This window comes from Scyliorhinus canicula, chromosome 7 (genome assembly GCF_902713615.1).
Source record: "Scyliorhinus canicula chromosome 7, sScyCan1.1, whole genome shotgun sequence".
NCBI lineage: Eukaryota > Metazoa > Chordata > Chondrichthyes > Carcharhiniformes > Scyliorhinidae > Scyliorhinus > Scyliorhinus canicula.
The window spans coordinates 108,901,541-108,926,066 of record NC_052152.1 but is presented as its reverse complement, the minus strand read 5'-3'; the positions used below and the strand labels follow the sequence as shown (position 1 = coordinate 108,926,066).

At 44.8% G+C, this 24,526-nt stretch overlaps 1 protein-coding gene across 1 annotated transcript in view; it reads right to left on the bottom strand.

The window, feature by feature from the left end:
• LOC119969267 (succinate--CoA ligase [ADP-forming] subunit beta, mitochondrial-like) overlaps nt 1-24,526 on the bottom strand; it is a 218,651-nt gene that overhangs the window by 138,644 nt on the left and 55,481 nt on the right. Inside the window, 1 exon segment of the mRNA XM_038802641.1 lies at nt 1,495-1,657. Within this exon segment, the coding sequence (XP_038658569.1) occupies nt 1,495-1,657 (163 nt within the window).

The window sequence follows — 24,526 nt, the reverse complement described above, 5'->3', positions numbered from 1 at the left end:
AACTGAAGCCAGTGGATAATTTACATTGACTGACAACTTAGAAATCATGGAGTTCAAGTCTGACAATGTATCTCACGACATTTAGGGATGGGCTATAAATGCTCATTTACAACTGTAATGTATATCCAAGAACAAGTATTTTCTTAAAAGATCAGCCATTTATTCTGGAACCTCCAAAAAAAATTCTAACATGAGTTAGTTAGAGTGGGACGCTTTGGATAATTTGTTTTACTTACCTGAATAGTTACCTAGGGAATACTGAGCTGAAAAATCCTGGTCTAACTCCTGGGTAACTATACAAATTGCATCTATCTCTAACCCCAACCTGGCTTGACGATTCCCCACCACCTGACTCCTCCGCCACCCAACTCTATTCCGACCCACCCAATACCAATAGCCCGACTGACTCTTCCCCGAGCCCCCAACTCCCCACCTCAACCCCCCCAACCCAATCTGACTAACGCCCACCACACAATTCCTTCTCCTGACCCTCCCTAATCATCCCTGACTGCCATATTCCATCCCTGACCTGACTTTACTAACCCTACAACACTCTTACACTAACATACTGAGAGGTTGTTGAAATGTCCCAAAGCTTCTCAGTGTCAGTGAACACTTAACCGGAATAAGACAGCTCGTACGGTTGGGGGGGGGTTTGGCTTCAGCAAGGATTCCCTTCCCTGATGTCTCCCAGGTTTTCTGTGCTGACCGAGTTCTGCAGGATCTTCCACCAGAAGACCTGCCATAAAAATCAGGGGAAGGCAAGTGGTTAATTTTTTTAACCTGATCAGGTTCAGAAATAGAGGCTCCAACTCTCATCTGAAGATTGGGCCAATAACACCAGGACTTCTCCCTTCTCCTTTGAAACATTTATAAAACCTCTCGCTTTGACTGAACTTTTAGACACTTGCCCCAATAGCAACTCCTTTAGTTCAATGTCAATTTTTTGACTAATTATGCTCACTTTGAAAAATGTTACTGTGCTAAAAGGTGCTATATAAATACAAGAACCTGTACACTCCTATTATTTGCTGATGATATATATATATAAATAGTGACCATTATTAAATACAGTAAATACATTTTTTGAAGTTCACACACAAGACAACGACAAATAAATTTGGACCTAAATCTGACTCAAACATATTCCACGCAAGTCTCATACATTACGACCCCTCCATGACAACTTAAGAATGTCACAAAAGATTAACTTAATTTGTGTATCAAACAACTTTGAAGCTGAGTTAGCACAGTGGGCTAAACAGCTGGCTTGTAATGCAGAACAGGGCCAGCAGCACGGGTTCAATTCCCGTACCAGCCTCCCCGAACAGGCGGTGGAATGTGGGGACTAGGGGCTTTTCACAGTAACCTCATTGAAGCCTACTTGTGACAATAAGTGATTATTATTATTCACACAAGACTGAACTGAACCATGCATTACAGCAAGAAATAAAATAACTAAACTTTGCATATCAGTCTCCTGGGTTTACTCACCTGAAATGTTCTTTCCAGTGTTATTGCAAAGTAATACTCTCTTCTGGGATATCTTCGCTCGCACACAAACACTTGATTGCATATCCTTCCTCTTTCACCCGTCTGCTTGGTAAATAACTTCTTTCCAATCATTTTTGAAGTGATATCCCGGGCTTCCTCTGGACTACAAATGAGATAAGTCGAAACTTACTTTTTATTGCAAAATCCCACAATATGAATGAAGCACATTCAGAACCAGTCGGTATGAATGAGATGCAAGCTTTCATAAAGCTAACATTAAGATACAGTCCTTATAGCAATTATTTTTTTCCCCTGACACACTTCAAACAATGGGTTTGATTTTTACAGGGTGGCGAGGAGGGAAAACCTCCAAATCCCAGAGAACCAGATGTCCTGCCAAACTTGATGGCAGGCTCTCCTTATCATTTTCTTATTCAGTCTCCAAACTGGCAGGCAGATCGGTTGCCTGACAAGAACTACAACTACAGACTGCTGCCGGCAATTGGGAAAGATCATGCAATATGTGTGAAGGGGGATTTCAGACTAGCATTCGGATGGAAGAAGAGATCACATGGCATATGACTCAAAATCATCAGGTTGGGGGCAGACAGCCAAGCATCTCGGGAAGACGTCACGATCAGCAAAGCTTTTGCTCTAGGGATAGGACCCATATCTCTCCTGGTTCACCAGCATCTACACTGTAGGTCTCTAATTTAATATTTCAATGAAATATTCCACCTTACCAAGACCAAACACAGACATAGTTCACAACCTGCTGCAGCATAAATGGCATCAGGCACCCGCATGGTGGGACTGGGTCACGTTTTGCGATTTTAAACACTGTGCACCCATGGCATGGGTGTTAATGTTAATGTTAATCTTTTGCTCCCAGGAGGATTGTTTAAAAAAAAGAGTAATAATATTTAAAGCAGATCAGACTGGTCTGTATACCAGGAGAAAGCTGAAACAAACCAGTTAAAACAGCTTTTGAAGACATCCAGACAGAGTGTGTGAGGTTTCTAATGGAAACCAAATCTGTTCAGGAAAGCAAGTATTAATTTGTGCCACTGGGATGGATTGACAGCTGTATATACTTTTTTCTTCTTTCTTGTTGTTTAATTGGGGAGAGATATAGTAATGAAGGGTATTGTATATACTGTATTGAGTGGTATTGTTTAAGGGGTAATTGTAAGCTATTTCGGGTGTGATGTTAAAGAATTTATAGTGTGTTAATAATAATGTTTTGTTTTAAAATACCAATTCCCTATTTCTCTGTGCAATCACTCCTGGAACTAAGTATTCTTTCCCTACAGTCTTACAAAATAGAAATAAATATTGCGGTATCCTAGCCACTGAAGGGGTCTGGTCTAGGATCGTAATAAAATTGAGGGCCTGCTCAGGATCTTAAATATTCCTTATTCGGCTTGGGGTTATTAAACTTAAAGACAGCAAGTGTGTGTGGAATTATTGCATTCTTTCAGGTTTTAGAGTTTAAATGGGAAATGACTAGAGATGGTTCTTTCAGTTGCTAATTTTTTTCTGGGTCTGGAAGAGATTACTTGGGATTATTTGCAAAGGGAGACAAAACAAAAAGTTTTGGTGGAGAAGCTGCAGTTCACCTTATCTAAAGAGGTCAGGATGGTAGAGATAATACAATCCATAGCTCAACAGTTACATTTGCCAGAGACACAGTCTGAATCATTGGAATTAACTAGAATTCCAATTAACTAGAATTGGATCATTGGAATTAACTAGAACAAATGAAACAATTAGAAATGCAGTAAGAAGATGAGCAGAAAGAAATAGAACTGAAGAAATTGGAAATTAAATGTTATAACCTTGGCTGGGGAGAATTGGTTACCCAGTGTTCCTTGGGGAATATGAGCTCCCCCAATTAAGGAGAACAGAAGGGCAATTGTTAGCTTTGCAGCTGTATAAATAGAACTGGCCAGTGTGGTACTGGTTAGGGAGGGAACCAGTAGTGAACTGGTGCTGTGTATATATTGTTCTAAATAAGGTCACTTTCTGTTTGACTCTACACACTCATGCTGGATTCTTCTTGGCCCTCACAAAATGAAAAAAAGGAGAGGTTGGCAATGGCATAAGGAAAGGAAAAAGACAACTTTTCAAAACAAAAAGAAAAGTAGGAAGATTGAGGTAGAAATGGAAAGATTAGCAAAGAAGAAAGGGATATGGAAAAAAGGGCACTTGAACTTTGGAAACTGGAACTGCAAGGAGAACATCAACTTAAAAGGTTGGAGTTAAAGGAAGAAGCTGAGGGAGGTCTAGAAGAAGAAAAAATACTTCCTAGTCAAAAGCTTAGTAGAGATATGTTTAAATATATTCAAACAATGCCAAGATTTGATTAAAAAGATGTAGAAGCCTTTTTCATCTCATTTGAGGAAGTGGCTGAACAACTAAATTGGCCAAAGACCATGTGGGTTGGTTTTGTTGGTTCAAACAAAGTTGGTATGTAGAACTAGTGAAGTGTTTGCATCAAAGTATAAAAACTCCATAAGATCCTCCAGCCATGCTGAGGCATTAGGTGGAGGAGCTGACCTCCACTCCAACTGCAGCCGCCTACGAGCAATCAATGAGGAAAAGGCTAGGACATCTGTGCCCATCCCCATCTGCAGCTCGGGCAGGTCTGACACCCCAAAATGGCCCCAAAGGGACTGAGCTCCAGTTCAATTTGTAGACTCACCGACATGGTGCTGAAGGAGACCCAAAATCTCACAAGCTTAGGACATACCCAGAACATATGTACATGGTTGGCCAGGCCCCTTCCACAGTGCTCACACTCATCCCTCACACCCTCAAACAGCCGACTCATCCTACACCCTGTTAAATACGCTGGTGTGCCACTTTAAATGTATACACCAAAGTCTTGCCGCACGAAGATGTGGCATTCGCCCTTCACATCACATCTTTTCCTCCAAATCTCCCACCAACTCCTCCTCCCACTCAGGCTTAACCCCTTCCAGGGATGCCAGGATCCTCCCATGAATTTCTGGAATACTCCCCTCCTCCGTCCCAGTGAGCGACAGGACCCTTTCCAACAACGACGATAGTGGCACAACCAGGAATGACAGGAAATTCTTCCTCACAAGGTCACAAACCTGCAGGTACCTAAAGGTTTCTGACTATGAGAGCCCAAACTTCTCTGACAGCTCCTCCAAGCTTGTGAACCGCCCCTCCAGAACTTCCACACAATTTTCTCCCAGCCTCTAACCCTGGCACCTAATCTTGCTGGCTCGAACATATGCTTAGCACAAATCGACACCAATTTCGATACCGCTCCTAATTTAAAGTGCTGCCAAAATTGTCTCCAAATTTCCATGTAGCGACCACCACCGGGTTACGCAAATATTTCCCTGGAGAGTATGGAAGTGAGACCATCACCAATGCACGCAGCCCTGACGCCCTACATGAACCTGACTCCATCTTTACCCAAACTGCCTCCTGACCCCCGCACCAGCCCAACACCTTATCCAGATTTGCCACCCAATGTTAATACATCAGGGTCAGCAACGCCAAGCCCCGATTACCGATTCCTCTGCAGGACAATTTTCCGAATCCTGGCTACCTTGCCTGCCCAGATGAAGGAAGAGATCAATCTCGCCACCCCCACAAAAAACACATTTTGTAAAAAATATACGGTAGACATTGGAATAAAAACAAAAACTGTGGCAGAATGTTCATCTTCACATTAAATTTGAATTTAGCCTACCAAAGATAGAGAGAGGATATCCCACCTCTGTAGATGGTCCTTAACCCTACTCACCAGGCTTGTAAAATTCCATTTACGAAGCCGGGCCCAATACCGAGCCACCTGCACCCCTAGGTACCTGGTGTTAAACGGAATGGCAACACCCCCTGATTATCTCCCTTCCCCAGCAGAGTGACCAAAAAACACACTTTTCTCCAAATTAAGTTTATATCCTGAAAATGCCCCCAGAATTTTCAATAGCTCCATTATATCTCCCTTTGTGGGGACCGTGTCCACAACGTACAATAGAAAATAGTCAGCGTACAGGGACACCCTATGCTCCACCCTCACCCTCACTATTCCCCTCCACTTATCCGGATTCCTTAAAACAATGGCCAGACTTCATCAGTAAATGCGTAGAATATTACATGCCAAAGAAAGTAGTATACACGTTCCCCAACCGAAAATCATGATTTAACCTGGAGATTCGCTCTCTATTGTAGGCCAGGTCTGAGGCATTCAAGGCAGGTGACCCTGACTGATACAAGAAATGTAGGTACGACCTTCGCAAAGCCATCAGCGATGCCAAGAGATAATAACAGACTAAGCTAGAGTCACAGACTAACGACACAGACTGTTGTCGATTGTGGCAAAGCTTAAATAACATAACGGGCTACAAAGCAAAGCAAAGCAGACTAGAATCTACGGCAGCACCACGTCCCTCACCGATGAACTCAATGCATTCTATGCTTGTTTCGAGCAGGAAGCCAACAAACAGTTGTCAACTGCCCCAGCAGCCTCGGACACACCCATACCTACCGTCACAGCTTCCGAAGTCAGATCGGCCTTCTTGAAAGAGAACCTTCAGAAAGCAACAGGTGCTGACCGAGTCCCTGGTCGTGCACTCAGATCCTGCGCAGACCAACTGGCGGGTGTGTTTGCGGACATCTTCAACCTCGCCCTACTATGTTCCGAGGATCCCACCTGCTTCAAGACCACCATAAAACAGTACCAAAAAAGAACCAGGGAACGTGCTTCAACGACTACCGTCCGATGGCCTTGATATAGAATCATAGAATTTTTTTCATAGAATCATAGAATTTACAGTGCAGAAGTAGGCCATTCGGCCCATCGAGTCTGCACCGGCTCTTGGAAAGAGCACCCTACCCAAGGTCAACATCTCCATCCTATCCCCATAACCCAGTAACCCCACCCAACACTAAGGGCAATTTTGGACACTAAGGGCAATTTATCATGGCCAATCCACCTAACCTGCACATCTTTGTGACTGTGGAAGGAAACCGGAGCACCTGGAGGAAACCCACGCACACACTGGGAGGATGTGCAGACTCCGCACAGACAGTGACCCAAGCCGGAATCGAACCTGGGACCCTGGAGCTGTGAAGCGATTGTGCTATCCACAATGCTACCGTGCTGCTTCATTATGAAGTGCTTCAAAAGGTTGGTCATGAGACACCAATTCCATACCTCCAGAATGCCTTGATCCACTGCAATTCGAATACCGCCATAACCGCTCCACAGCTGACGCCATCTCCATGGTCCGATAGTCATCCCTGGAGCATCTTGACAACAAGGACTCCTCCGTCAGACTCCTATTCATTGACTACAGCTTCACCTTCATCAACATCATGATCCCAGCCAAGCCCATTTTTTTTAACAATTCATTTACGGGATGTGGCCGTCGCTGGTTAGGCGAATATTTATTGCCCATCCCTAGTTGCCCTTCAGGAGGTGGTGGCAAGTCATCTTCTTGAACCGCTGCTGTCCTTCAGGGATACACCCACTGTGCTGTTAGGGAGGGAGTTCCAGGATTTAGTCCCAGCGACAGTGAAGGAAGGGTGATATATTTCCAAGTCAGGATGGTGAGCGACTTGGAAGGAAACCTCCAGGTGGTGGAATTCCCAGGTATCTGCTGCTCTTGTCCTTCTAGATGGTAGCGGTCATGGGTTTGGAAGGTTCTGTCTAAGGAACCTTGGTGAGTTACTGCAGTGCACCTTGTAGATGGTACACACGGCTGCCACTGTTCGTCGGTGGTGGAGGGTTTGAATGTTTGTGGAAGGGGGGTCAATCAAGCGGGCTGCTTTGTCCTGGATGGTGTCAAGCTTATTGAGTGTTGTTGGAACTTCACTCATCCAGACAAGTGGAGAGTGTTCCATTACACTCCTGACTTGTGTCTTGTAGATGGTGGACAGGCTTTGGGAGGGTCAGGAGGTGAGTTACTTGCCATAGGATTCCTAGACTTTGACCTGCCCTGGTAGCCACAGTATTAATGTGACCAGTCCAGTTCAGTTTCTGATCAATGGCAACCCCCAGGATATTGATTGTGGGGGGATTCAGCAATGGGAATGCCACTGAATGTCAAGGGGCGATGGTTAGATCCTCTCTTGTACGAGGTGGTCATTGCCTTGCACTTGTATGGCACAAATGTAACTTGCCACTTGACATCCCAAGCCTGGATGTTGACCAGGTCTTGCTGCATTTGGACATGGACTGCTTCATTATCTGAGGAGTTGTGAATGGTGCTGAACATTGTCATCCGCAAACATTCCTATTTCTGACCTTATGATGGAAGGCAGGTCATTGATGAAGCAGTTGAAGATGGTTGGGCCTAGGACACTACCCTGAGGAACTCCTGCAGTGATGTCCTGGAGCTGAGATGATTGACCTCCAACCACCACAACCATCTTCCTTTGTGACAGGTATGACTCCAATCAGCAGAGAGTTTTCCCCTCTGATTCCCATTGACTCTAGTTTGGCTAGGGCTCCTTGACGTCAAAAGCTACCTTGATGTCAAGGGCAGTCACTCTCACCTCAAAACCTGGGACATGGCTCCTACCTCTGCAACTGAATCCTCAACTTCCTGACCCATCTACCACACTAAGTAAGGATAAACACCTTCTCCACTATCGTCCTCAATACTGGGGCCGCGCAAGGTTGCGTACTTAGCCCTTACATTACTCCCTATGCACTCATGACTGTGTGGCACAATTTGGCTCCATCTACAAGTTTGCTGTTGACACAACCGTAGTGGGTCAGATCTCAAACAACGAGTTAAGAGTACAGGAAGGAGATAGAAACCCAGTGGCGCGGTATAACGACAACAATCACTCCCTCAACGTCAGCAAAACTAAGGAGCTGGTCATTGACCTCAGGAAGCAAAGTATTGTACACATCTTTGTCTGCATCAATGGTGCCAAGGTGGAGCTTCAAATTCCTGGGCGTGCACATCGCCAACAATCTGTCCTGGTCCACCCACGTCGATGCTGCGACCAAGAAACACAACAGCACCTATACTTCTCAGGAAACTAAGGAAATTCAGCATGTCGACATTGATTCTTACCAATTTTTACAGATGCACCATAGAAAGCATCCTATCTGGCTGCATAACAGCCTGCTATGGTAACTGCTCGGCCCAATATCGTAAGAAACTACAGCGTCATGAATACAGCCCAGTCCATTACGCAAAACTGTCTCCCATCCACTGACTCTGTCTACACCTCCTGCTGCCTTGGGAAAGCAGGCAGCATAATCAAAGACCCCTCCCAACCGAGCTATTCTCTCTTCCAACCTCTTCAATTGGGCACGAGATGCAAAAGTCTGAGAACACGCACTAACAGGTTCAAAAACAGCTTTTACCCTGCTATTACCAGACTCCTGAATGACCCTCTTATGGATTAAACTGATCTCTCCACACATCATGTCTACTGAGCAGTATTACACTGTATGCTTTACCCGACGTCTGTCTATGTATTTACGTTGTGTATCTATCGTATATCAGATGTCTTTTCACGTATGGAACGATCTGTCTGGATTGTACGCAGAACAATACTTTTCACTGTTATCTCAGTACACATGACAACAAATCCAAATCCAAAGGCTCAATTGCCAATGCGAACAGGAGAGGGGACATAGGGCATCCCTGCCTCGTTTGCCTGTGCAACTGGAAATATTTTGAGCTCACATTATTTATATGGAGTGGAGATGCCGGCGTTGGACTGGAGTGGGCACAGTAAGAAGTCTTACAACACCAGGTTAAAGTCCAACATGTTTGTTTCAAACACTAGTTTTCGGAACACTGCTCCTTCCTCAGGTGAATACCTCATCTGAGGAAGGAGCAGTGCACCAAAAGCGAGTGTTTGAAACAAACATGTTGGACTTTAACCTGGTGTTGTAAGACTTCTTACTATTTATATGAATACTCGCATTAGGTCCTAATATAGTAACTTAACCTATGACACAAACTTGACCCTATCCCGAACCGTCCAACACCGCAACAAGTAGCTCCACTCTACCCTATCGAAGGCCTTCTCTGCATCCAATGCCACCATAATGTCCTGTTTTTACCTACCAACGGACACAATATCACATTCAACAGGTGATGCACGTCAGACGAAAACCGCCTACCCTTTACAAACCTGCTTTGATCCTCCCAACAACCTGAGGGAGACACTTCCCCAACCCGAGCTTTAACACCTCAGTCAAGATCTTTGCGTCCACATTCAATAACGAGATTGGTCGGTATGACCCATACTCCACTGGATCCTTATCTTTCTTTAATAGGAGTGAGATGCATGCCTGCATCGTCATCTCCGGGAGCGACCCCTGTATTACCGAACCTTCAAATGCCTCCACCAAACAACGGTACCAACCAGTTGGCAAACTTTTCATTAAATTCCACCAGGAACCCATCCAGTCCCGGTCCCTTGCCAGTCTGCATACTCCCTATTGTCTTCCGAACTTCCTCAACCCCCAGTAGCTCCCCCATCCCTTCCAGATCTTCCTCCCCCACTGTGGGACACTCCAATCCCTCCAGAAACTCCGCCATGTCTGACTCATCCTCTGATGGCTCCGATCTGTACACCCTTTAATAAAATGCCTCAAACGCCCGTTCATCTTGTCCAGTTCGGACATCAACTCACCTCCCATATCCCAAACCTGAATGAACTCCTGGGAGGCTGCCTGCCGCCTCAGCTGGCCAGCCAACAAACGACTAGTATTCTCCCCATATTCGTGCATTGCCCCCTTTGCATACCATAGCTGATGTACTGCCTTATCTGTGCACAGTAGGTCAAACTGTATCCGCAGTTTCTTCCTGATGGCCAGGAGCTCTGGGGTGGGATCCTCAGAATAGTTACGTCCACCTCCAAGATTTCATCCACCAGCCGCTGGCGTTTCTCTCTTTCTTCCCTATTGATCTGTGCCTTATAAGAAATGATCTCTCCTCTCACCGTAGCCTTCAAGGTCTCTCACAACACCGAAGACAAGGCCTCTCCATTATTATTCGTATAGTCTATCACCCTTGCCATCTTCGCGGAAAACCTCATATCTGTTAACAGCCCCACATCTAAACATCAGGCCAACCGTTGAGCCAACCCCATCACCAAAATCACATCCACCAGGTGGGGAGCATGGTCTGAGATAGGAATTGCAGAATATTCCACTTTCTTCACCCCCGGCAACAAAGACCTCCCCATTATAAAGAAATCAGTTCGTGAGTAGACTTTATGTACTGGAGAAAAGACGGAGATCTCCCTGCCCCCAAGTGCAAAATTCAACACTGTATTCCAATCTCCCCCCAAACTCAACTTGTCCGGAATAGCCACCACCATCCTCTTCATAAAATCTACATCATCCCAATTAGAAGCATATATATTCACCAAAACAACCGACTTACTCTCAAACAACCCCGTAACTATGACATATTTGCCCCCCCCCCCCCCCGATCTGCCACCACCGTCTCCATCTGAAACCAAACTTTTGTTAATCAGGAATGCTACCTCCCGCGCCCTACGATCAAAGCCCGAGTGGAACATCTTACCTGCCCAAACCTTACGGAGCCTTACTTGGTCCTTCACCCGCAAATCGGTCTCCTGCAACAGCATCACATTGGCCCTTAGACAAGTGAGCAAAAATTCTTGCACATTGTACCAGCCCCCACACACTCCACTGACCAGGGGTCTCTCACCCCGCCCCCCCCCCCCCACTCCCCTTAGCAATCAACACCACGAGGGATGCTCCCAACCTCTCCCCCCCCCCCCCCCCAAACATCAAAAACCAGAGCCCACCCAAGATGGCACCACGCCCCACCCTTTGGATCGGACAAAGAACAACCCTAGTCACTGTCAGCAAACTACCCCAACCCCCCCGCTCCTGCCCTTTCCCAGAAAAAGCCCAACTACTTCCTCTTGAAACAGGATCTTTCTCCGCTATCCCCATCCCCCCACCATTTATACCACCTAGGCATGCCAAAACAAGTTCAGCAGGCTGCAACTCCTCCCCCACCTTGCTCCCATTCACGAGCAAACTGCAGTTTGCTGATGAGGTAGCTCACCCATACCAGAGTCCCCTTCCGCCGGTGTCAAAGTGTCGAAACTTCCCCGCTCCCTACACCAACCCAGCATCTACTAATCCCCTCTCCACTGCTATATGCCATCACAAACCCATGGAACCTCAAGAAAAGGAGAGAAGCAACAAAAACAAAAAGAGCAAACCCCAAACATAATTCCAGTTGACAATAACATTGTACAGAGCGAATAAGGGGCACCAGGAAAAGTAAAAAAAAGAAAACACACAACCTATTACAACAATATCCCTGAACATACCCATCCCAACAACAACAGCAAAAACCCTCTTCCACCATTTTCACTTCAGTCCAAATCTTTCAGCCTTCACGAACGGCTTTGCCGTCTCACAGAAGTGATCCCTGGAATTATGAGTGACCCTCAACTTTGCCGGATAGAGCACATCATTCTGCTCTTGTAAAGTGCTGCCTTCGCCCTGTTAAAGGCCGCATGCATTCTCGCCAGCTCCACCGTAACTTCTTGATATATTCGAATACCACTGCCTTCCCACCTCACCTCTCAATTCCTCTTGGCCCATCTCAGAACCTTCTCCTTCATCTGACAGCTGCGACAATGGGTTATCACAGCTCTTGGTGGCTCATTCGCTTGTGGTTTCGGCCAGATCGACCAGTGGGCCCTATCCAATTTGAAGGGAGGGGCGTGGTCCTCCTCCCCCACCAGCTTGAGAACATCATCAAAAGGTACTCCATTGGCCTAGGGCCCTCCACCTCCTCAGGCATCCTCACGATCCTTGGGTTCTCCCACCACAACCTATTTTCTAGGTCCTCTGCCTTCGCTCTCATGCCTTTCTTCCTGTTCTCCATCAGTGCTGCTTTGAGCAAAGTGAGCTGGTGACTGTGGCTCGACTATGCTTCCTCCTCCCCCTTCAACACCTTAACATGCTCTCACACCGTCTCCCAAGTCCTACCAAGTGCCTTCTTTATCGTGGCCACTGAGTCCTCCATAGACTGTTTGAGAGTCTCCAGTATCTTCCCCCCTTGCTGTCCAAAGTGTTTGCTGAACTTCTTTTCCAATTCAGCCACCATCACCTTAGTCAGCGTATCCACCGAAATAGGCACAGCCCCACCTGGTGTGCTTGCCCCAAGATCTTCCCTCTCGATGCACTCCGCACTGTGCTCGACTCTGCCGGTGAGCTAGGGTTCACACCTTTCTTCTTGATATTCTTTCTTTGGTTCTTGGACATCCTTTAATAACCAAGTCTCAATGGGGATAAGTTTGCTTACAAATTCTCCCTGAAAATCGGGTGAAAAGGACCAAAAACCAAGAACTCTGGCGGAAGCTACCCAATGTGCGACCTTGTCCTACAAGTCGCCACCTGAAGAATCAGAAAAACCATATATCAAGTGCATATGAACTAGTTCCAGAAGCCTTCAGGAGAAAGTTAATATATCTAAGGAAAGAAACAGGTCAGACATATATCGAATTCAAAAGAATTAAACAAAATACTTTTGATAAGTGGATAAGAGCATTAAAAATAGACCAAACGTATGACACACTTAGACAAACAATTATTTTAGAGGAATTTAAAAATTCACTTCCCACAGTAGTGAGAACTAATGTGAAAGAGCAAAGAGTTAAAACTGCTAAACTGGCAAGTCTAGTTTTCAACATCAATTTCAATCTGTGAAGGATAGAAACTAGGGAAATGAGAAATTCACAAGTGGTCAACGCAAAGGAAGTTTAGTTGGTGATGGTAAGGAGAGTATGCCTCAAAAAAAAAGGGAAATCTATGCGAGCGGAAGGGAGATAAGAAAATTGAAGTGTTTTCACTGTAATAAAGTTGGACAGACTCGGTAAACAGGATAAGCCAGTATGATTTATTAAAGTGAGAAGAGGTGCAACAGAGTGAACAGCCTGTCAAGAGATTGGAGAATAAGTAGGGGCCAGAACTTTAAGGATTTTATTTGTGAGTGTGTGGTTTACTCATGTGTACCAGGTGGAGTGGGTAAGGTAATTAAGATCTTAAGGGATACAGGAGCAAGTCAATCCTTAATGGTGAGAGAGAAGGAAATATGTTGTTTGGAAGGAGTATTGCCAGAAAGGTGGTAATATGTAGAACTAGTGGTGAGAGGAGTAGTGTGCCACTATGTAAGGCAAGGTTACAGAGTCTGCTGAAAAATGATGAATCGGTGGTAGGAGTAATAGAAAAATTATCTTTTTCAGGGGTACAATTTATCCTAGTATAGCTGGATCACAGGTGGGAGTGCAGCCTACTGTGGTTGAAAAGCCAGTGGCAAGTCAAATAACTGAGGTGTTGCAAGAAGCATATCTGGTTTAGCTCACTCAGCTAAATCACTGGCTTTTAAAGCAGGCCAGCAGCACGGTTCGATTCCCGTACCGGCCTCCCCGGACAGGCACCGGAATGTAGCGACTAGGGGCTTTTCACAGTAACTTCATTGAAGCCTACTCGTGACAACAAGCGATTTTCATTTCATTTCATATCCTGGAGTGTTTCCTGATTGACTGATGACAAGATCACAAAGCCATAGGTTCAGACAAGAGGAAGAGAAATTGAGCAAAACTGATAGGGAGGCACAGATTCAGTTGTCAGAAACTACGTTTGATCAGATGGTTGGTAAAGAACAGCAGCAGGTGGTGGATGAAGCAGGTAATAATAATAATCTTATTGTCTCTAGTAGGCTTACATTAATACTGCAATGAAGTTACTGTGAAAATCCCCGAGTCGCCACATTCCGGTGCCTGTTCAGGTACAGAGGAAGAATTCAGAATGTCCAAATTACGTAACAGCACGTCTTTCGGGACTTGTGGGAGGAAACCAGAGCACCCAGAGGAAACCCACACATTCACAGCGAGAACGTGCAGACTCCACACAGACAGTGACCCAAGCCGGGAATTGAACCTGGGACCCTGGAGCTGTATCATTCGTTCAAGCAAGGTGGTTGAATTACAGTAGAAAGATTCAGCAATAAAGCAGTTGCATCAAAAATGCATATAATGAAATAGAATCTGAGTGTATACCAGAGTGTTAGAAATAATGTATTAAGACCTTAACATATTCAAGGAAATGAGAAATGGGAAGTGGTATTATCAATGGGTTATAAAAAATGAAGATAGTGCATGAGGTTCCGTCGGGGCTCATTTGGGACTAAGGAAAACTCAAAGCAAAAATACAAAAATACTTTTATTGGCTGGACTGCACAAGGATGTAGTTGAATTTTGTCGTACGTGTCACACGTCAGGTGATTTTCCTTAAAATTTAAAGTTTCTAATTCCTTTTTTTTTTTCCAATGAAGGGGCAATTTATTATGGCCAATTCACCTACCCTGCACATCTTTGGGTTGTGGGGGTGAAACCCACGTAAACAAGGGGAGAATGTGCAAGACTTCACACAGACAGTGACCCGGAGTCGGGATCGAACAAGGTTCCTCAGCGCTGTGAGGCAGCAGTGCTAACCACTGCGCCACCGTGCCGTCCTACACAGGCCAATCATTTTCAAACCCAGGATCACAACCTGCAGGTGGGCCGCAGGCGGGTGTTGGGAGGGTCGCGGGGCCATGCATTGTGGCATTCCCAATCGCAGGAAGAGTGCCCAACAGCACAACTGGATTTCAAAAATACCGGCTGCAACCGGCTTTGAGAATGCCAACTGTTCTGCACATGCGTGCTCCCTCAGCACCACGCAGACCCGGAGCCCAACAGGGCAGAAACCCTCCTCCTGACGTCAATGTGCTAACCCAGAAGCAGATTTTTTTTTTCTTTTTAAATCGCTGGAGTCTTCCTGCCTGGAGTGGCGGCAGAGAGCAGGTCACGCTGACGTCACATGTTCTGGGCACGAGAGAGATTCCTCCATTTTGCAGCTGCCAGCAGTGCTGGTGTGAACTCCAGGGTCCAATGTGAACAACACATGAAGAAGCTGAAAACAGGAACAAAGCAGCATAAAGGTGATTACTTGAGGTATGGGTTATTAATTGTGTCACTGCAGATCAGGATTCAAAATTCACGTGTGTTATATACAGGGAAGCGTTGAAATTTTAAGACCCTCAAAACTTCAAAGACATTTGAAGAGTTCGAGGACAAACCTCTTTATTTTTTCCAACGGATGCAGTGAGATCTAAACTCATCAGCTGAAGTAATTATCAGAAATGTAACATTGAATAACAAAGCAAGTGAGATCATGAGGACCAGGAAAGGTCAATGAAAATGGTGAGTCACGAGCGTCGGCCGGCGTCGGTCGCGAAGGTCGGCCGGCGTGGGTCGTGAAGGATGGTTGGTTAGTAAAAATGGGTCCCGACCAAAAACGTTTGGAAAACACTGCCTCAGGTGAACCAGAACCTTTAATATCCATTCCAGCATTTGAGGAACCTTTTACTAGGGTCTTAATTGACTGCATGGGACCCCTGCCTAAAACCAAACGTTGGAATCAGTATCTGTTGACCATAATGGATGTGATTCCTAGATTTCCAGAGGCAATTCCATTAAGAACATTACATCCAAGAGGGTTGCAGAGGAGTTAACCAGATTTTTTACTAGATATAGACTACCAAAAGAAATTCAATCAGATGAGGGATCCAATTTGATATCAAAGTTATTCAAGGAAGTTAAGTATAGCTTAGGAATAATGCAAATTTCTTCAACAGCGTATCATCTGGAATCACAAGGGGCATGAGAAAGATGGCACCAAACTCTAAAGACCATGTTGAGGGCCAATAGTCACGTTTGTCCAGAGGATTGGGATAAAGGAATTTTATTTGTACTATTTGCAATTAGGGTTGCACCAAATTAATCAACTAAATTCAGCCCATTTGAATTAATCTTTGGTCATGAGGTGAGAGGACCACTTAAATTGATCAAAGAGAAATTGGTGGGTCAGCGTTCAGAGACTATGTTGTTAGACTATGTGTCAAACCTTAGGGAGAGATTAACTAGGACTGGTGAGGTGGCAAAGAAACATTGAAAATTGTCACAAAACGTGATGAAAAAAACAGGTGGATAAAATATCAAAAATTCATAGTTTTGGCGGTGGCACGGGTTCCAGTGGTTAGCACTGCTGCCTCACGGTGCAGAGGACCCAGGTTCGATCATGGTCCCGGTTTACTGTTCATGTGGAGTTTGCACATTCTCCTCATATCTGCGTGGGTCTCACCCCCCAACCCAAAGATGTGCAGGGTAGGTGGACTGGCCACGCTAAATTGACCCTTAATTGGAAAAACACGAATTGGGTACTTGAAAGTACTAGTTTTGTCACCAGTGGTAGGTGAACTATTAAGAAGCAAGATTTAGTGGGTTACCAAATTGAAAGGACATCGAGAGGGATGAATTATTTGATAAGAACGCCAGACAGAAGAAAAACTCAGTGTGCCATGTTAATATGCTCAATAGGTATTTCTATAGAGAAGGAAAGACAGATGTTGTTAGTTTCATAACACAGGGAGATGAGATAAATCCAGATGATTCTCAATTTGACATTCTTCAAATTAAATTGAAACGGCGCCGAGGATCGGAGTTCGATCCCGGCCCCAGATCACTGCCCGTGTGGAGTTTGCACGTTCTCCCCGTGTCTGCGTGGGTCTCATCTCCACAACCCAAAAATGTGCAGGGTAGGTTAATTGGCCATACTAAATTGCCCCTTAATTGGTAAAATGTATTGGGTATTCAAAATGTTTTTTTTTTTAAATTTTACTTGGATGCATACATAGAAACATACATAGATACTAGAAGCAGGAGGACAACATTCAGCCCTTCGAGACTGCTCTGCAATTCATTCTGATCATGGCTAATCATCAAATTCAATACCCTGATCCCACCCCCCCCCCCCCCCCCCATATCCCTCGATCCCTTTAGCCCAAAGAGCTATATCCAATTCCTTCTTGAAATTACACATTTGGCCTCAACTGCGTTCTGTAGTAGTGAATTCCACAGATTCACCACTCTCTTGGTTGAGAAATTTCTTCTCACATCAGTCATAAAAGGTTTACCCCCTTATCCTCAAACTATGATTTAGCTCACAAGGCTAAATCGCTGGCTTTTAAAGCAGACCAAGCGGGTCAGCAGCACGGTTCGATTCCCGTACCAGCCTCCCCGGACAGGCGCCGGAATGTGGCAACTAGGGGCTTTTCACAGTAACTTCATTGAAGCCTACTCGTGACAATAAGCGATTTTCATTTCATTTCATAGTTCTGGACTCCTTCACCATCAGAAACATTCTTTCTGAATGCACCCTGTCCAATCCCATTAGAATTTTCTATGAGAATCTCTCTCAGTCTTCTAAACTCCAATTAATATAATCCAAACCAATTTAGTCTCTCCTCATATGACAGTCCTGCCATCCCAGGAATTAGCCTGGTAAACGTTTGGTGCACTCCTTCCATAGCAAGAACATCCTTCCTTAAAGGACACCAAAACTGCACATAATACTCCAGATATGGCCTCACCAATGCCCAATAGAATTGCAGTAAAACATCCCTATTCTTATACTCAAATCCTCTTGCTATGAAGGCCAACATACCAAACCTTCTTTGTCGCCTGCTGGACCTTTGCGCTTATTTTCATCGACTGATGCATAAGGACACCAAAGTCTCACTGAGTATCCACCTCTCTCAATTTACACCCATTAAAGTAATAATCAGCCTTCCTATTTGTGCTATCAAAGCAGATAACCTTACATTTATCCACCTTAAACTACATCTGCCATGCATATGCCCACTTACTCAGCCTGACCAAATCCCGCTGAAGTATCTCTGCATCCTCCTCACAGCTCAGCCTCCCACCCTACTTTGTATCATCTGCAAATCTGGAGATAAAACGTGTTCCCTCGTCCAAGTCATTAATTTATTTTTACATTTAAAGTGCGCATTCATTTTTTTTCCAATTAAGGAGCAATTTGCGTGGCCAATCCGCCTATCCGGCATGTCTTTCAATTCTGGGGGGTGAGACCCACACAGACATGGGGAGAACATGCAAACTCTATACAGACAGCGACCCGAGACCAGGAACAAACCAGAGCCTCGGCACTGTAAAGCAGCAGTGCTAGCCACTGCACCACCGGGCTGCCCAGTCCAAGTCATTAATATATAATATATGAACTGTTGGGGTCCTAGCACAAATCCCTACGGCACCCCACTAGTCAGTCCTTGCCAAATTGGAAAAAGGCTCATTTTTTCCAACTTTTTGCTTCCTGCCTGTTATCCAGCTTTCTATCCATCTGAAGACACTACCCACAGTTCCATGCGCTTTAACTTTGCAGAATAATCTGCTATGTGAGGCCTTTTCGAAAGCCTGTTGGAAGTCTAAATAAGTCATTTCCACCGGTTCTCCCTGGTCAACTCTACTAATTACATCTTCAAAGAATTCCAGTAGATTTGTCAAGCATGATTTTCCTTTCGTAAATCCATGCTGACTTTGTCTGATTGCACCACTGCTTTCCAAATGCTGTGCAATGGATTCCTTGATAATGGACTCTAACAACTTCCCTACTACTGACGTTAAGCTCACTGGTCTAAAGTTCCCTGGTTTCTCTCTATCTCCCTTTTTGAATAGCGGGGTTATATTAGCTACCCTCCAATCTGTAGGAACCATTCCAGACCTCGAATTTTGGAAGATGACCATCAATAGATTTGCTATTTCTAGGGCCTCTTCCTCAAGTACTTAGGGCAGGACGAAAGCGCAATTGGATAGCACTGAAGCTTCACAGCACCAGGGTCCGAGGTTCGATACCCCGCTGGGTCACTGTCTGTGCAGAGTCTGCACGTTCTCTCCACGTCTGCGTGGGTTTCCTCCGGGTGCTCCGGTTTCCTCCCAGTCTAAAGACATGCAGGTTAGGTGGATTGGCCATGATAAATTGCCCTTAGTGACTAAAAAGGTTAGATGGGGTTATTGGGTTACGGGGATAGGGTGGACGCGAGGGCTTAAGTGGGTCAGTGCAGACTCGATGGGCCAAATGGCCTCCTTCTGCACTGTATGTTCTATGTACTCTGGGATGAAGATCATCAGGCCCTGGAGATTAATCCGCCTTCTATCCCCTTAATTTCCCCAAAACCATTTCTTTACCAATACTATTTTCCTTCAGCTCCTCACTGAAACTCGTGTTTCTCGGAACGCCCGGTACGTTATTCACGTCTTCCTTTGTGAAGACATAAGCAAAGTACGAATTTTGTTCCTCAGCGATTTTTGTTCCCAGTTATATTGTATCAATATCTTCTTTAATCAACACTGCAACTCCACCATCTTTTCTTTGTCTGTACTTCCTAAAACTGAATAGCCCTCAATGTTTAGTTCCCATCCTTGGTCACCTTGGAGCCATGTCTCCATAATCCCAACTATATCATACCCTTTATATCTATTTGTGCAACAAATTCATCAGTTTTATTTCTAATGCTTTGTGCATTCAAATATAAAACCTTAAGGCTAGCCCTTTTAACATTCCTTGTCCCGTTCCTACTATTTTTTTTATAGTGTCGTTATCTGATACAGGCCCTTACTTTTCTTATTCTTCTTCCTGTGTTTTTCTCAATAAATTCGGATAAATTATTGAGTTATTGATAGAAATTATTGAGTTACCTTCCGGAAGAAAATTAAAATGACCTAAATGCTTTATTACATTCATATAGAGCCTTATGTGGAAATAAATTGGGAAACATGAAAGTAATTATGCATGATCTAGATGTCGGAAATGCTATTCCCATTAAACAACATCCATAAAGGCTCAATCCACCAAAGTTAGCACAGGTATAAAAAGAGATAGACAACATGCTTAAGGATGTTATCATCAAATTAAGTTGCAGCGATTGGAGCTCACCAATTGTCATGGTATCAAAACCTGATGGAATACACCGATTGTGTGTGGACTATAGAAAGATCAAAGCAATCACAAAGTCAGATTCATATCCTATTCCCCATTTGGAAGGCGGTGTTGAAAAGGTGGGACAAGCACATTTCATTTCCAAACTTGACTTACTTAAGGGATATTGAAATGAATGAAATGAAAATTGCTTATTGTCACGAGTAGGCTTCAATGAAGCTACTGTGAAAAGCCCCTAGTTGCCACATTCTGGCGCCTGTTCAGGGAGGCTGGTACGGGAATTGAACTGTGCTGCTGGCCTGCCTTAAAAGCCAGCGATTTAGCCCAGTGTGCTAAAGCAGCCCCTGGCAAGTACTTTTATCAGACAGGGCTAAGGAAGTTTCAGCTTTTGTGATGCCAAATGGTCTGTATCAATTTAAAGTCCCCTGGGTCACTGTCAGTGTGAAGTTTGCACTTTCTCCCCATGCCTGAGTGGGTCTTACCCACACAACCCAAAGATGTGTAGGGTAGGTGGATTAGCCACATTAAATTGCCCTCTAATTGGAAAAAAAAATTGGGAAGAGAACCCCACATCGCGCATACGCCGGCAGTGATGTCAGCGGCCAGCTGCCGCTGACGTCACTGCTGGCGCATGCGCCGACCGGCGAAAGCCTTTCAGCCAGCCCCGCTGCCGGGGGTGCCAGTTTTTTGTGCCAGTCTTCTGGTGCCAACCGCTCCGGCGCGGAGCTGGCCCCCAAAGGTAGGGAGAATTCCCCACCTTTGGGGAGGCCCGACCCCGGAATGGTTGGCGCCACTCCCCTCTGCCGGGACCCTCCGTCACGCCGGGTAGGGGAGAATCCCGCCCATGATGTGTGAGTAGGCCGAAATAGATTATACTCATGTTTACGTTTGCAGGTTTAAAATGTAAAATGAGATATTGTGTTTAATCATGAGAAATGTTTAGAGTCGAACAGCTTTCAAAAATGAAGCCATCTGTGAATATTGCTGGTTAAGGACAGCACAGTGGCGCAGTGGGTTAGCCCTGGTGCCTCATGGCGCTGAGGTCCCAGGTTCAATCCCGGCTCTGGGTCACTGTCTGTGTGGAGTTTGCACATTCTCCCCGTGTTTGCGTGGGTTTTGCCACGTAAAAGCCTGGGCTAATGCAACGTTGTTTGACTCAGGGAGTTAATACGTTTTCAGAATGGGGCGATGATGTCATTGTTGGGTGGAGCTACGGTATTCAGACATTTTGAGAAAGCTTTTAGAGTTGAGTTCTAATTGAACTAACCATTTTGACGACAAGTATTTTGCTCTCATACTAGGATAGTTTTTTAAAAAAAGTAATAGTATTTAAAGCAGAGCAGACAAGGGGAAATCTGAAACAAACCAGTTGAAACAGCTTTTTGTAGATATCCAGCCAGTGTCTGCAGGAGTTCTAACAGGAGCCAAACTGTTCAGGAAGGCACGTATAACTCTGTGCCATTGGGCATTGGGGTGTAGAATGAATTGAGAGCTGTACGTTTCTTTTTCTTGTTTAATTGGAAGTAAAGACAGTAATTAAGTGCATTGTATTTACTGTACTGAATTGTACTGTTTGAGGGGCAATTGTAAGCTATTTTCAGTGTGATGTTAAAGAGATTAATACTGTGTTAATAATAAAGTTTTCTTTTCATATACTACAGAATCATAGAATTTACAGTGCAGAAGGAGGCCCTTCGGCCCATCGTGTATGCACTGGCCCGTGGAAAGAGCACCCTACTTAAACTCATTTGTATGTTACAAATCACCAAACAATAGATAAGAAGTAAGCAGATACGTATGTAGTAGAATCTATGCAATGAGTAAAAATAACAAATCACAATGATAGTCATAGGGGATTTCAACGACCTCCAAATAAACTGGAAGCAGTTTGAAACAGGAGGTGGTGGATCTTTTACAGATTCCCTTCTGACCCAATATGCAAGACGCCCAACAAAGGAGAAAGCGCTGCAAGATGTAGTAATGGTAAATGTAATGGAACAGATAGGGTGTAATGAGTATCATAAAGATTGCAAGGGATATGAATAGTAAAAGATAAACAAAACTGGAAAAACATAATCTAAGATCATAGAGTTAAAGGGCTCAAACTGGAGAAAGATATTGACAGAGATAGAACAACAGTGAGTCACTTCCTATTTCACTGTTCCCCTTCCTTGTTATCTATACCAGCTCTCTTTATTACACAGATATGGAAAAAATTGAATATAATTTCACAAGACCAGATCTGTCAAATCTTAATTATTGCTGAAAAAATACACACACTTTTGAAACCTTTTATTTTGCAGCCATCAGGATAGACACAAGAATACCACATTTCAAAGGGAACAACAATTCGTACTGCATGAGAAAAGGTAGCTGATTGGCTGGCAATTGGGCTAATTTCCTATGGCAACATCTTGACTAGTGTGCCAGTTTAGAATTCAGCAAAGAAAAAATGAAAAATGAAAAAATGAAAATCGCTTATTGTCACAAGTAGACTTCAATGAAGTTACTGTGAAAAGCCCCTAGTCACCACATTCCGGTGCCTGTCCGGGGAGGCTGGTACGGGAATCGAACCGTGCTGCTGGCCTGCTTGGTCTGCTTTAAAAGCCAGCGATTTAGCCGAGTGAGCTAAACCAGCCAAGGGGAAAATAAAGTTGGGGAACATACAGTTTCATGAGAGGGAGGAACTGAAGGAGACCAGTATTAGCCGAGAAATGGTGTTGGAGAAATTGAGAATTGAAGGCTGCTAAATCCCGAGAGTTTGATAATCTACATCCCAGAGTACTTAAGAAAATGTCTCCAGAAATAGTGGATGCATTGATGGTTATCCTCCAGGATTCTATGGTCTCTGGAACAGTTCCTGCAGATTGCAGAGTAGTAAATGTAACTCCCCTATTTAAAAAGGGAGGTAGAGAGAAAACAGAGAATTACAGAATAGTAAGCCTGATGTTGTTAGTGGGGAAAATTTTAGAATCTATTATCAAAGATAGCTGAGCACTTCGAAAACAGTGGCAGAATCGTACAGAGTCAGCATGGATTTATGAAGGAGAAATAATGCTTGACAAATCTACTGGAATTCTTTGAGGATGTAACTAGTACAGGTGACGAAGGGGAACCAGTAGATGTGGTATATTTGGACTTTCAGAAGGTTTTTGACAAAGTCCTGTATAAGAGATTAGCATGCAACATTAAAGCACATGGGATTGGGGTAGTGTATTGAGATGGATAGAAAATTGGTCGGCATGATGGATATCTATAAGGAATTGATAGAGAGGGGGGAGCCCTGGTGGAAGATATTAAGCGGAAATGCGAGGAGTAGCTGGGAGGGGAGGCGGAGACCACGACGTGGGCACGGGTCTTGCGAAGGGGGGAACGGGTCTTCGCCACGTGAGAGGTTAAACCTCATCCAGTTTAAGCTGGTGCATAGGGCTCATATGACTGTGGCGAGGATGAGGAGGTTCTATGCAGGGGTAGGTATAGGCGGTGCAAGGGGCAGCACGGTTGGCACAGTGGTTCGCACTGCTGCCTACGATGCTGAGGACCCAGGTTCGAATCCCGACCCTGCGTCACTGTCTGTGTGGAGTTTGCACATTTTCCCCATGTATGTGTGGGTTTCACCCCCACAACCCAAAGATGTGCAGGGTAGGTGGATTGGGCACGCTAAATTGGAAAAAAAAATTGGGTGCTCTAAATGTAAACAAAAAAAAAAGGTGTGGGCAGTGCAGAGGGTGGCCCACAAATCAAGTCCACATGCTCTGGGTGTGTTCAAGACTGAGGGGTTCTGGCAGGGGATTCCGGACATAATGTCCGTGGTTAGGTATGGAGGTGGTTCCAGGTCCAGGGGTGGTTCCGGGTCCAGGGGTAGCAATATTTGAGGTGTCGGAAGACCTGGGAGTCTATGGGGTGAAAGAGCTCTACGTCTTGGCCGTTGCCTCCGATAGCCCGGAGACGGATTTTACTCGGGTGGCGGGACTCGGAGCCGCCGAAAGCAGGAATGTGGGTGAGCGACCTGTCAGAAATCCTGAAGCTGGAGACGGTCAAGTTCGCTCTGCAAGGGTCGGTAGAAAGGGGGGAATAAAATGGGGAAGGCGGAATGTAGCGGGGTTGGTTTCGGGGGGCAGGAGGATTGTGGTTGTTTATTGAATTGATGTGTTGTTCTTTTGATATTTTGTGTGCCTGTGT